The sequence below is a fragment of the Oncorhynchus tshawytscha genome, linkage group LG16, assembly GCF_018296145.1.
Source record: "Oncorhynchus tshawytscha isolate Ot180627B linkage group LG16, Otsh_v2.0, whole genome shotgun sequence".
Lineage (NCBI taxonomy): Eukaryota > Metazoa > Chordata > Actinopteri > Salmoniformes > Salmonidae > Oncorhynchus > Oncorhynchus tshawytscha.
Window position 1 is genome coordinate 69660233 of NC_056444.1, and position 14700 is coordinate 69674932.

At 44.2% G+C, this 14700-nt stretch overlaps 1 protein-coding gene across 2 annotated transcripts in view; it reads right to left on the reverse strand.

Moving 5' to 3' along the window:
- Positions 1-14156, reverse strand: part of LOC112215220 (inactive dipeptidyl peptidase 10-like) — a 32411-nt gene extending 18255 nt beyond the window's left edge. The window contains exons 1-5 of one of the 2 annotated variants that reach the window (XM_042299554.1): positions 13673-14156; positions 6139-6253; positions 5495-5590; positions 5261-5355; positions 4529-4600 (exon numbers count right to left, since the gene is read on the reverse strand). In XM_042299554.1, coding sequence (XP_042155488.1) covers positions 4529-4600; positions 5261-5355; positions 5495-5590; positions 6139-6253; positions 13673-13711 — 417 coding nt within the window. In that variant the 5' untranslated portion in view covers positions 13712-14156. Of the gene's footprint in view, positions 1-4528; positions 4601-5260; positions 5356-5494; positions 5591-6138; positions 6254-13672 lie in introns of those variants that run through there. The other variant, XM_042299555.1, reaches the window with a different exon arrangement.
- Between the last annotated feature and the right edge of the window lie 544 nt (positions 14157-14700).

The following is a 14700-nucleotide window of genomic DNA, read 5'->3' on the forward strand; positions in this document are numbered from 1 at the left end:
AGATCCTCTCCCCAATAAGAAAGCCGGTGCTTGCTGCATACTGCTTCAGTCAGCAGAAAAACCCCAGAGATAGAGAGAAAAAAGTGAGTTATAGATAGATAGAAAGACTTGAGGGAGTGAGAGAGAAGCAAAGCAGAAAGAGAGCAAAAGATAGACTGAAGGTATAAGCCCCCACATCCACCACAGACACCACACTGTTCACATACATCTACTCACTCAAACTCTGTGCATATAGATGGGAATAGAACATCCTGCTGATGCAACAGTAAAAATGCAAACAGAGAATTGTAGACATACCAACACACAGGTACTGTAGTGCTAAAACCTATTGATTCATATAATATGAAGCATGTACTGATGCATGTACTGATGCATGTACTGATGCATGTACTGATGCATGTACTGATGCATGTACTGATGCATGTACTGATGCATGTACTGATGCATGTACTGATGCATGTACTGAAGATCATCAGTTACTAGATTGTTCAATCAGACTGAATGAGCTCTGCTATCTATCTCTCTCGAGTGGTGCATCGGTCCAAGGCACTGCTTCTCAGTGCTAAAGGTGTCACTACAGAACCTTGTTCGAATCCGGGCTGTATCACAACCGGCCATGATTGGGAGTCCCATAGGGCAGCGCACAATTGGCCCAGCGTAGTCCGGGTTTGGCCAGGGTAGGCCGTCATTGTAAGTAAGAATTTGTTCTTAACTGACTTGCCTAGTTAAATAAAAGGTAAAATATATACATACACACCATCTAAAAAGCAATATTAACGTGCAAAAAATGATACTTGTGTTTTTGCTTCCCCATTTTACAACAGTGCTAATCTGATCAACTACTAAATGAGAACAGATCCTAGAGGAAAAAGAGAACGAGAGAGGGGGAGAGAGGATAAGAGAGAGGGGAAGAGGGAGAGAGAGGATAAGGGAGAGAGAGGGGAAGAGGGAGGGAAAGGATAAGGGAGAGAGAGGATAAGGGAGAGAGAGGGGAAGAGGGAGGGAAAGGATAAGGGAGAGAGAGGATAAGGGAGAGAGAGGGGAAGAGGGAGGGGAAGGATAAGGAGAGAGAGGATAAGGGAGAGAGAGGGGAAGAGGGAGGGAAAGGATAAGGGAGAGAGAGCAGATTGTATACAGTCAGAACAGCCCAGCTGTTTTGACAGGGCTTTTTAATAAGGCAAAATTTGTGCTGAGGGCTTATTTTTTTCCTAATCATTTTTTCCTCCTCTCCCATTACCTGTATATTACACCTTTTGCTCACTCCTTTGGGGAAACAGGAAACTATGTATTAAGCAAAAGGTTATTTACAGAAGGAGTAGGTCAGTTGGGGAGACAGAGAATGCTATCATAAGGCAAAGAGAGAAACGGGAAAATGCATGTGTTGTTAGAGTTGCTTGTTATGCTTTAGTTTGCCTCAAACCACCTGCAATTGTGCATTAGACATTAGGCTCTCATATAAGCTTCTCCTTTACTTTCCCCGCAGGGCGATTTCATTACCGCATGCAGCTCCAACTTTACCACGCTATCTCTCCCTCCCCCTGCCCTGCTATCTACATCAAACTCTCTCTCAGCCATTCATACCCTCCATCCTTCTACACCCCTTCCCCCAGCATTACCCAGTCTGAAGATTGCCAGTAATTTCACTAGTGGCTGTTGTTTGAATAGCATGTAGAGCAACAGACTGCTGCAGTACTGTAGCAGCATCACTAGTTTCCCTTTCTCTCTCCCTCCCTCTCTCTCTCTCCCTCTTTCTCTCTCCCTCTTTCTCTCTCCCTCTCTCTCTCTCTCTCTCCCTCTCCCTCTCCATATTTCTCTCTCCCTCCCTCTCCATATTTCTCTCTCCCTCCCCCTCTCTCTCCCCTCCATATTTCTCTCTCTCCCTCTCCATATTTCTCACTCCCTCCCTCTCCCTCTCCATATTTCTCTCTCTCCCTCTCCATATTTCTCTCTCCCTCCCTCTCCCTCCCTCTCCATATTTCTCTCTCCCTCTCCATATTTCTCTCTCCCTCCCTCTCCATATTTCTCTCTCCCTCCCTCTCTCCATATTTCTCGCTCCCTCCCTCTCCATATTTCTCTCTCTCCCTCTCCATATTTCTCTCTCTCCCTCTCCTCTCCTCTCCATATTTATCCCTCCCTCCCTCCCTCTCCTTCTCCATATATCTCTCTCCCTCTCCATATTTCTCTCTCCCTCCCTCTCTCTCTCCATTATTCTCTCTCCCTCTCCATATTTCTCTCTCCCTCCCTCCCTCTCTCTCTCCCCTCTCCATATTTCTCTCTCTCCCTCTCCCTCTCCATATTTCTCTCTCCCTCCCTCTCCATATTTCTCTCTCCCTCCCTCTCCATATTTCTCTCTCCCTCCCTCCCCTCTCCATATTTCTCTCTCCCTCTCCATATTTCTCTCCCTCCCTCTCCCTCTCCATATTTCTCTCTCTCCCTCTCCATATTTCTCTCTCTCCCTCTCCATATTTCTTGCTCCCTCCCTCTCCCTCTCCATATTTCTCTCTCCCTCTCCATATTTCTCTCTCCCTCCCTCTCCCTCTCCATATTTCTCTCTCCCTCTCCATATTTCTCGCTCCCTCCCTCCCCTCTCCATATTTCTCTCTCTCCCTCTCCCTCTCCATATTTCTCCCTCCCTCCCTCCCTCTCCATATTTCTCCCTCCCTCCCTCCCTCCCTCCCTCCTCCTTCTCCATATTTCTCCCTCCCTCCCTCCCCATATTTCTCTCTCCCTCCCTCTCTCTCCATATTTCTCTCCCTCCCCCTCTCTCTCCCTCTCCATATTTCTCTCTCTCCCTCTCCATATTTCTCGCTCCCTCCCTCTCCCTCTCCATATTTCTCTCTCTCCCTCTCCATATTTCTCTCCCTCCCTCTCCCTCCCTCCCTCCCTCCTCTCCCATATTCTCTCTCCCTCCCTCTCCCTCTCCATATTTCTCGCTCCCTCCCTCTCCCATATTTCTCGCTCCCTCCCTCTCTCTCCCCTCTCCATATTTCTCTCTCTCCCTCTCCTCTCCATATTTCTCCCTCCCTCTCTCCATATTTCTCCTTCCTCTCCCTCTCCCTCTCCATATTTCTCTCTCCCTCCCTCTCTCCATATTTCTCTCTCCCCTCCCTCCATCTCTCTCTCTCCCTCTCCATATTTCTCCCTCCCTCCCTCTCCATATTTCTCTCTCCCTCCCTCTCCATATTTCTCCCCCTCTCCATATTTCTCTCTCCCTCTCCATATTTCTCTCTCTCCCTCCCCTCCCATATTTCTCCATATTTCTCCTCCCTCTCCATATTTCTCTCCTCCCTCTCCATATTTCTCGCTCCCTCCCTCTCCCATATTTCTCGCTCCCTCCCTCTCCCTCTCCATATTTCTCTCTCCCTCCTCTCTCCCTCTCCATATTTCTCCCTCCCTCCCTCTCCCCTCTCCATATTTCTCCCTCCCTCCCTCCCCTCTCCTCTCCATATTTCTCCTCTCTCCTCCCCTCTCCATATTTCTCTCCCTCTCCATATTTCTCCCTCTCCCCTCTCCATATCCCTCCCTCTCCCTCTCCATATTTCTCTCCCTCCCCTCTCCATATTTCCCTCCCTCTCCCTCTCCATATTTCTCCCTCCCTCTCCTCTCCATATTTCTCCCCCTCCCTCCCTCCCCTCTCCATATTTCTCCCTCCCTCCCTCCCTCCCCTCTCCATATTTCTCTCCCTCTCCCTCTCCATATTTCTCTCCCTCCCTCTCCCTCTCCATATTTCTCTCCCTCCCTCTCCCTCTCCATATTTCTCCCTCTCCCTCTCCCATATTTCTCTCTCCCTCTCTCCATATTTCTCTCCCTCCCTCTCCCTATTTCTCTCCCCCTCCCTCTCCCTATTTCTCTCCCCCCCTCCCTCTCCCTATTTCTCTCCCTCCTTCTCCATATTTCTCTCTCTCTCTCCCTCCCTCCCCCCCCCTCCCTCTCCATATTTCTCTCGCTCCCTCCCTCTCCATATTTCTCTCTCCCTCCCTCCCTCCCTCTCCCTCTCCATATTTCTCTCTCCCTCTCCCTCCCCTCTTTCTCTCTCTCTCCCTCTCCCTCCATCTTTCTCTCCCTCTCCCTCCATCTTTCTCTCTCCCTCCCCATATTTCTCTCTCCCTCCCTCCCTCTCCCTCTCCATATTTCTTTCTCTCCCTCTCCATCTTTCTCTCTCCCTCCATCTTTCTCTCCCTCTCTAACTGTTTCATAAGGAGATTTACTCTAAAGGCTGGATTAGAATGCATGGCATCATTGTACTACAGTCACAATGCAGTTGGGAAATAGACCTGTCATTAGTCGCAAACGGAAACAGATTTGACTCAATTGATTTTCTCTGATGGTCTGGAATCAGTTTGTGGCGTTGCTGTGTAAAACTAATGTGTTCAATGAAAGCGAGTGTGAAACCCTTGTTACAATCAAATAATCTTTGGTGTCTTTGGAGAATTGCTTTGACAGTGAGTATGATTATTGATAAAGATTTACACTGTAAAAGAGATGGTTCTTCTGAGCATTTTATTTGGTCATAACCAGAGTCACTCACCGGTTGAATGTTGTATGCCAACAGGACAAACCTCTTGTCTGCAGACACATGGAACTTTGTGTAAGTCAAATCCTGTAGAAAACATGGTAAGATAAACATGTCAACAACATCCCTAGATCTAATATGAGACTTAACCTTCAAGAACAACATCCCTGGAGCTAAGTAGTTGTAGATAATGTCAGAGATAGGACTGCACTTGGGAAGCCATGGCCATAGTTATAGTAGGTCTGCATATATCATGAGCAGAATGCTAATTACTGTTGTAGGCTTACAGCTACAGTGTGGGATTAACATGGCAACAGAGATGATACACCAAGTGAGAATCTGGCGAGAGCCGGAGAGGAGACAGCATCTCCCCATCTTGACAACAGAACCCTGCTTAGCTCCTAGGCAATGACCCACATAAGTCTGTCAGTGTCGCACAGAGCCAGGCGGTGTTGTTCAAAGTGAGGCTCTTGCTTGAAAAATCTCTTTGAAGCCGTATGTTGAAGGCTTCAATTGAACAGTGAGGGAACCAAATAGACCCAAAAGAGCTTAAACTGTCACTGCATATCTATATAACTGTATAGTTACTACTGCTCTCTACTGGTTTAACAGTCGTTCTATAGTTCTTTAACCATCTGGGAGGACCACTCAGTCTCTATTGAATTTGCCTGGTTGACTCCGTATATGAGCCGATCAATAGTGGAATACAGCTCCTCTCCTGCAGAGACGTTACGGGCCGTTACTCACTAAAGAGCTGTTGTCCAGCAGGGTAGCTGTGATGTTGGAGTGGAGGCTGTAGGACAGGACATGACCCTCTCTGGTTCTGAGCGCAACCTCATTCTCTGGAAGGGACAACACAGGCCGAAGGGAAATGGTTACCTTTTGGTTGGTTCACTCAATATAACATGAATGGGAGCTTGCCTTGGCTTCCCTATACATGTTCTATCTCGTTCCCCCGCTTTAGGGTATCAAGGCTCTTACCATCCAACCAGGTCACACAGGGGTCGTGAACTGTATACTTCTCACTTTCCAGATCCTCCATGGTGAGACGGGATCGCAGAAACAGGTGAGACTCATCTTCCAGAGAAAGAAAGAAAGCAAGAGAAATGAGAAAGTGGGAGAAAACAAATGGGCAAAAACACTCCACTTGTCATTTCCACCCGGAATGAACAAGAAGCTTCCTCTATTCACACAGAGCCAAGGCACAGCTGGTGCTGCGGCGGCTCAGCTTGTTCTTAGCATAGCACTGGAGTCTCGTCTTTGGTCTGAGTCTCTTTTCATTGCAGGGGAATTTTGTATTTGTCAGTGTTGATTTGTTTTGTCAAATTGTGAATGTCATTGTTGATATGTTTATCTGATGGAGAGTCTCTGTTCTCACTCCTCCCACTGCATCCTCTCTCCTTCTCTCCATCCCTCTCTCTCTCTCTGTTCTTCAAGCCTCCTTCTCACTCACCCCCTTCACCCCTCCTTGCCTTTATTCTCTTTCTCACCCTGCTGCATTCTTTTTCTCTATTTGTTTCGCTACATTTTTATTTTTCTCCCCATTCCTTCTCTTCCCTCCCCCATTCCTTCTCTTCCCTCCCCCATTCCTTCTCTTCCCTCTCCCATTATGTGTTTCATCTTACCAGGTGTGAGCATGATGACTGAAAGGCTGACCAGTGATAGAACACCAACGATCACCATCATGGCGATTGCAATGCCCTTCCAGTTCCGAGGTGGACCGGCTGAAGCGTGCATGTCCTAACAAGAGAAGCACACAGACACACACAGACACACACACAGACACACAGTGATGAGTGTAATGTCCACACACACAGCTGAGGGAGAGAACATTAGTGCCGCTTCATTTCCACAGCCTCACAGTGAGTATTTAGCTTCTCAGACAAGCAGATCTGCGGCGTAGGCAACAGGCAGTCTCTGGGGAAATACCAGTTTCGTACAGCCTCTCACTATGACAGAAAAATGTGTAATTTAGACTTCTCCTTTGCCAGGGAAATGTTTAATTAATTGCAGACTATCATTTCTGTCATGGTTTAATTTCTCAAATCTGTCGCCTCATTTCACCTGTAACAGCTTTAATGGGGCACATGGTAGGGGTTGGGAGGAAGAGTGGAAGGGTGCACGTTCTTGGGCACAGCGTTCTTGGGCATAAGGACTATGGTGGTCTGCTTGAAACATGTAGGTATTACAGACTGGGTCAGGGAGAGGTTGTAAATGTCAGTGAAGACACTTGTCAGCTGGTCAGAGCATGCGCTGAGCCTGCGGCCTGTTTAAAACTCTTACTCACATCGACAATGGAGATCGTGATCACACAGTCATCTAGAGCAGCTGGTGCTCTCATGCATGGTTCAGTGTTGCTTGCCTCAAAGCGAGTATAGACGAAATTTAGCTTGTTTGGTAGGCTTGCGTCACTGGGCAGCTCTCGGCTGGGTTTCCCTTTGTAATCCGTAATAGTTTGCAAGTCCTGCCACATCTGAAGAGTCTCAGAGCCGGTGTAGTATTTGGTATTTTATTAGGATCCCCATTAGCTGTTGCAAAAGCAGTAGCTACTCTTCCTGGGGTACACACAAAACATGAAACATGATATACTGTACGTGTGTTGAGTATTCTCTCAAGATTAGCCTATGAAGTGTGGAACTATGTACAGATATCATTCCCTTTCTGGTTCTACTGGTAACAATAATATGCTCCATGGCCCTTTTCTTGTTGTTATGTCAACTGTTTGATTTGACTTTTATGATTGTGTCTTGTGTGATTGTGGTTTAAGTTTTTTCAGTATGCAGATAGGTTGAGAGCATGTGAGGTTGGGGATTGTACATTGCATAAGTGGAGATGTGTGTGTGTGTGAATGCAACAGTGGCTGTATAGTGGTGGTTCGGAGACAGCTGGTGTAACACAGGGCTGGATGGAGGATCAGCAATATGTCAACCAGCAATCCCCATGGCTGTTCCCGTCCTCCATCAAGGCCTGCGGGAAGGTGAGGGTGATGGAAAACAGGAGCCAGCCATGGCTCTGTGGCTTTGAGGACAGGGCCAGGCCATGAGGTTTATGGCTGCATTGTGATTGCGCTCTCACACTCCAATGAATATAATGCCCCGGTGTCTTGTCTCAGACAGCTACACACTATATATGAGGACTCTGGAATCGTCTGCAGTTGTATTTATTCGTGACTGATACTGTGGCTCCCTTATTCCAGTAGAGCTTTGAGGAGCATTGGAGGAGAATATACAGATGTAATATTCCTACAGCAGCTATTTCTTGTACTGTAATGTTCCATCTTATTTATGTTTCACCTTGTGTTCTTGAACTTTTTGTTAAATTAATTCCCATCATCACACCTCGTCATGTTGGTCTTCTAGGTAGCTAACTCACCTTTCATGGAACGTGCACCCTTCCACACAGGTCCAGAGCTCCAGACCAATAAGTCCTCCCCTGATGTGCTCCTTTCTTTGACTGTAGCTGCTATACTCTATCTCTGTAATTCTCTCTGTTCTCTCAACACAGTGCACAGTCCTGTGCTGTACAATAGTGGACCCGATCAACATCATTCCCTCTGATTGGGTGTTATGGAAGATTTGGAAGAAAAGAGACCCTGGCAGGCAGACACACACACACACACACAGAGGAGACCCTAACAGAGAGGCACGGTTAATGTAATTTCCCTTCGCTCTTCTGATTCGACCACAGATATTGTTTTGATTTCAAAATCCTTCCCTAATTACTACTGCATGCAACAGTCTGCTGAAACATCCCCTCTAATGGGATGCACCACCACAGGAAGCACATCAGATAGAGCGGGAGAACCCTGTGCATGCTGGCTGGGGGAAGAGGGAGTTATGTCAAAGTTGCAAATGAGACACAGATACAGGAGACGGGAAGATAATCTCAAGGGTGGATACACACAGCCACCATATTCTGGGTGGGTTTCAATGATGGCGACGCTACATCTGAGGAATCAAGGATTCAGCACAGCACTGATTGCCAGAAGAGGTGGACAGGTGAGAGGTTAGATTGACATGTGAATATCACCAGTGCACACTTTTTGGTGACCCAATAAAAGGAATCAGGACAATAAAACAACTATAATGTATAATACACTGCTCTGTGAGCCATCCATCCGAGACAGAGTCAAGAGGAGCCTATGATAAAGCTTTGATGATGCTGTCAGTCAAACCAACCCACAGGCAGTCTATACTCTAGTCTATAGACTAAATGGAGCTTCGTACTGTATGTGCAACCAAACATGTATCTCTTGGGGAGAGACCTCTGCAAACATTTGCAGTGCTGACTACGTTTGTAGCGTCAGTGAGAGATAACAGAGTTCCCCTCCCACCATGGCCAACAGACAGAGCAGACCGAGGGAATTCCCCTCAACCAACCAAATAGGACCGGTACAGTGTGCAGCTGAACAAGGTCCAGCGGGAAACAATTCATAGAAAGCGAGCAGTCGGTAAAATGGACTTTAGATGGGTCACTAGAAAGCCTCTCGCCCCACAAAATATGACACATCCTTGCGTAATCCCTGGTCCGATAACCTGACCCCTTCTTCATTGAGAAATTCAACTAACGATTACAGATAAAAACACATGCTGAAACACATACTGTATGTAGACTGTAATCAAAACACCTTAATTGTATGGTTGGCTACAGACTTTAAAAGGGAAACCACACAAAATAGAATTGCTCAATTTGCTCCCAATACACCAGAGGTAGTTCATAAATTAGACTCTGGGGATCTCCTTGTCTGTCTGTCTTTGGAACATGCGGTGAAAATAACACAATAAATCATCGGGAGCAGAATCACAGCTAATGAAGCTATTGTTGAGACATGCTGACTCTCATCTACATATCCAAATCCCACCAGCTACATAATTCTGCAGCAACCAATCACTAGTAACCAGAAAGAAAAACAAGATGTACCAAGACATGATATTTGACATGACATTTGAAGATCAAGCAAGCCAGTCAACCATTACATTTTAAGAGACAAAACTGTAATAGCAACTATTTTTTGGAAGATACAATAAGCCTACCAGCATCTTGTTTTAACGATTCACTGTAATTGATCGCACGGGACAAAAGCAGATGAACCATTAACACATAACTTTTATTTGAATGCATTGCCATGTCAATATCTCTTTAGTACCTCAGTTAAATAGTAACCATTATGAAGCAGTTTCCCACTTTCTGACTGGTTTCAATAGATATAACTGGGGTGATGTGCAAGGACCTCAACAGCACTGCCAGTGCTCCGCTATAAACATCAAAGGATTTGAAAGCTGTATCGCCACGCCATGATTGATGTGACCTTTTGGATAATAAAATTTCAATAAAACACAGTGCCGCCATCTATACCGCCATTTATTTGGCATTTATTTGGCAGAATTTTCTCACTTGCCTCTCACATCCTAAAAGGTTGTAGGTAGTAGGCTTTGGATTTGGGTTGAGGAGGATGACACTTTTGCCCTAATATCATATACTCAGCAGCACCTGCCACAGTTGCATGGAAAAATCCACTGCTTTAAGCCTCCTCTTTTGTGAGCCCTGCAGCCCTTTTCTCTATTCCCTTTCATGCATCCCACCAAGCAATAGCAAATGACTGTACAAAAAGTCTCTCAGTACACTATATGGCTACTGAACCTATCCCACTCCTCTACATAGCTGTGTCCGCCCTGGGGAGAAGGGAGTGTGATACTGCTGTAAACTATGGGAGAGGAGAAGTACATAAAAGGGACGGCAGGTAGTCTAGCGGTTAAGCGCGTTGGGCCAGTAACTGAAAGGTCGCTGGTTTAAATCCCTGAGCTGACTAGGTGAAAAATCTGTTGGTGTGCCCTTGAGCAAGGCACTTAACACTAATTGCTCTGGATAAGAGCGTCTGTTAAATAATTGATTTGAGAGAGAGGTGCATGTTCTGACACAGGACTGATACAGTTGAAGTCGGAAGTTTACATACACTTAGGTTGGAGTCAATAAAACTCGTTTTTCAACCACTAACAAATTTCTTGTTAAACTTTAGTTTTGGCAAGTCGGTTAGGACATCCACTTTGTGCATGACACAAATAATTTTTCCAACAATTGTTTACAGACAGATTATTTCACTGTATCACAATTCCAGTGGGTCAGAAGTTTACATACACTAAGTTGACTGTGCCTTTAAACAGCTTGGAAAATTCCAGAAAATTATGTCATGGCTGTAAAAACTTTTGATAGGCTAATTGACATCATTTGAGTCAATTGGAGGCGTACCTGTGGATGTATTTCAAGGCCTACCTTCAACCTCAGTGCCTCTTTGCTTGACATCATGGGAAAATCAAAAGAAATCAGCCAAGACCTCAGAAAAAATATTGTAGACCTCCACAAGTCTGGTTCATCCTTGAGAGCAATTTCCAAACACCTGAAGGTACCACGTTCATCTGTACTAACAAAAGTATGCAAGTATAAACACCATGGGACCACACAGCCGTCATACCACTCAGGAAGGAGACGCCTTCAGTCTCCTAGAGATGAACATACTTCAGTGCGAAAAGTGCAGATCAATCCCAGAACAACAGCAAAGGACCTTGTGAAGATGCTGGAGGAAACAGGTACAAAAGTATCTATATCCACAGTAAAACAAGTCCTATATCAACAAAACCTGAAAGGCCGCTCAGCAAGGAAGAGGCCACTGCTCCAAAACCGCCATAAAAAAGCCAGACTATGGTTTGCAACTGTACACGGGGACAAATATTGTACTTTTTGGAGAAATGTCCTCTGGTCTGATGAAACAAAAATAGAGCTGTTTGGGCATAATGACCATCGTTATGTTTGGAGGAAAAAGAGGGATGCTTGCAAGCCGAAGAACACCATCCCAACCGTGACGCACGGGGTGGCAGCATCATGTTGTGGGGGTGCTTTGCTGCAGGAGGGACTGGTGCACCTCATAATATAGATGGCATCATGAGGCAGGAAAATTATGTGGATATATTGAAGCATCTCAAGACATCAGTCAGGAAGTTAAAGCTTGGATGAAAATGGGTCTTACAAATGGACAATTACCCCAAGCATACTTCCAAAGTTGTGGCAAAATGGCTTAAGGACAACAAATTCAAGGTATTGGTGTGGCCATCACAAAGCCCTGACCTCAATCCTGTAGAAAATTTGTGGGCAGACCTGAAAAAGCATGTGCGAGCAATGAGGCCTACAAACCTGACTCGGTTACACCAGCTCTGTCAGGAGGAATGGGCCAAAATTCACCCAACTTATTGTGGGAAGTTTGTGAAACCTACCCGAAACATTTGACCCAAGTTAAACTATTTTAAAGGCAATGCTATCAAATACTAATTGAGTGTATGTAAACTTCTGACCCACTGGGAAAGTGATGAAAGAAATAAAATCTGAAATAAATCATTCTCTCTACTATTATTCTGACATTTCACATTCGGAAAATAAAGTTGTTTTCCAAACTGACCTAAAACAGGGAATTTTTACAAGGATTAAGTGTCAGGAATTGTTAAAAACTGAGTTTAAATGTATTTGGCTAAGGTGTACGTAAACCTCCGACTTCAACTGTAAATGCATCCTTTTAAAGTACACTCTTCTTGTTCAACCCCCCCATCATAGATCAAATCTGTGGAAACAGAACCAAGCACGGAGGTGCAGTATATGAATTGCTTGGCTGTGTAAATAACGCAGAGAAACATTTGTCTGGGAAAGATACACTAACTAGTGTTTTGTGGATTCCTTGTTTAACCTACAAAATGTAATGGATCAATTCTAAATTGTTGGGAGACATAAAACATTCCCCACTGACCACTTCAGACAGGAAAGACATTTATCATCTATTTTCAATCATTCACAATGTTGCACAGTATAAAATATACCAATGCAACCTAACACAGCACTGCCTAAAAACAATGTTGTTGACAGTCTGACACATGATTTGTAAACCAAATGAATAGTGCAGCTCTGAACTGAAAATGCCGTCACGGCTGAATTGTTGCTGTCGCTGAGAAGGTAATGGGTATTCTTAATTAGACTTGGCAAGGCTATAATGTACTGCTGTAGTGGAGATGGAAAGCATATCGCAACACTAACTAATATCCAGGAGCAATGTATTTCTCTGATTATTAATTAAAAACAGTATGTATGCAGCTATCAGCAACTGTCTACCAAGAAGCAACCAACTACAGTCACATTTGGTTACTTTTACATTTCTGGAGCATCAGCAATTCTGCAACCTATTGACAGCCTGCAAGTAGAGATAGCTACATGCAAATAATGTTGCAACTTCTCTGTTTGAATAGGCTCACAGAGCTGCTGAATGACCATGCAGTGGACATTTTTCAGTACATGGTGGAAAATTAATGACATTAAAAACAGTGGCAAAAAGTGTGAAATGAAAATGCTGGTAAAATAAGGTCTGGTGTTAAATAAGTCAACTTTGCTATTCAGATTTGAAATCAACTTAATTGAGGCTATACACTTCATATAATTACAGAATACATTTGATTGTCCATCACCTGCTGCAAGGTGTGTGTGCCTCATTCACACTTCGTTTGCAGATCTCTCTTTATCCACATGCTGTGGGCTATAAATCAATTAATAAAGTAGGCCTATATGCCCTTTGGCATGGGTAAGCCATGACTACAGCATTTTAATTGCTATAACCGCAACCGACACGCAGTATGACGTGTTTTAAAATATAGCCTACATAATTTAACTGAATCAGTTTACCAACAAAAAAAATCACTACATCAAAACAGTTTGCGATAGAAGAGGGGAATACCGGTATTGGGGTTACCACTGCAGTGCACACAGAAGCTTGTTCAAGAGATGCCTGTATTGATTAGATATATTAAGTACGAATAAAAGAGCACAAAGGAAAGACAGATATTAATTGATAATCACATCATGTTGATTTAAATGTAAAAACTATTTCTGACTGGTCACAACAGAGATATAAAAATAAAAAACAGGCGCATTTAGACTATCCTTCAAGCGCATACGCTCACATGTAGACACACGCACACACAGACCTCTGCGACTGTAATGTTATCCCCATGCTCATCAGAGAGATTTATGCAATGAGATAAACGCAGATCCTGCTCTATGATAAAATTTTAAAAACAATCTTGGGAACATCTAAAAAAAACCGAAACAATATTGAGTAGAGCCATTTACCAGGTCCGTGCCCATGTTCTGTTGAGTAGTGGCAATCATCTTTGCTGTCTTCAACAAGCTTCTTCCTGGAATTAAATCATGCTCCTTTCAGCAGTTGATCTGGATGAATGCACTTGCGATGTTCACAAGTTGTCCAAGTAAAAATGCTCTCGCTCTCTTTCTCTCTCTCTCTCTCTCCCTCTCCCTCTCTCTCTCCCTCTCTCTCTCTCTCTCTCCTTCTACAGTATCTCCGCGGGAGGGAGTGTATGTGTTCTGTTTATGGCCATTTGCTTGCTTCCTCGCTGATTACAAAGTAATCAGATTACGTTACTGAGTTTGGCTAATCCAAAAGTTATGTTATTGATTACAATTTTGGACAGGTAATTGTGACCGTTAGAAAGTAACCTACCCAACCCAGTTGATAAACTCTGAAATTAATCAAGACACAGTCGTAACCTCTGGCTCAGCAATATTCTATGGCTGTAAGTAGTCATGTTGGAGCAACACATATGCCAAGTAAATCACGGTTCTGACTAGATGGAGCACAGCTATGACCGAGAGTGACTTTTCGTAGCAGGTTAGGGGAGCATTTGAACTAACCTTTATCCTAAACTTAACCTAATTATCCTAACCTGCCACGTTAATTCTCCTAACCTGCTACGAAAAAGTAACTTCTAGTCAAAACCATAAATCACAGCTACTGAGTTCAAATAGCCTAATAATGATAGAAATATCAATATGTTAATATGATATCAATCAATATGATATAACAAGAATGAGAATTCATGTTAATACTAATGCTCAATAATTATTGTCATAATATTCACCATTATAATGTAATATGGATTAGATTTTCCCAGATGTTCATAAATATTTCACCCATTTTATTCACTCTTGTATGCTGCATTTGAAGCTGATTTGAGTTTTGCGTTTTCCCATGAGAGAGAAGCTAAATGACTGCTCTGTGGGGAGAAAAGACTGGACTGGTGGATACTGGATCAGAGCTAACATCAGTCGTTTAATGGGGCAGTCGTCACTAGTTACCACAA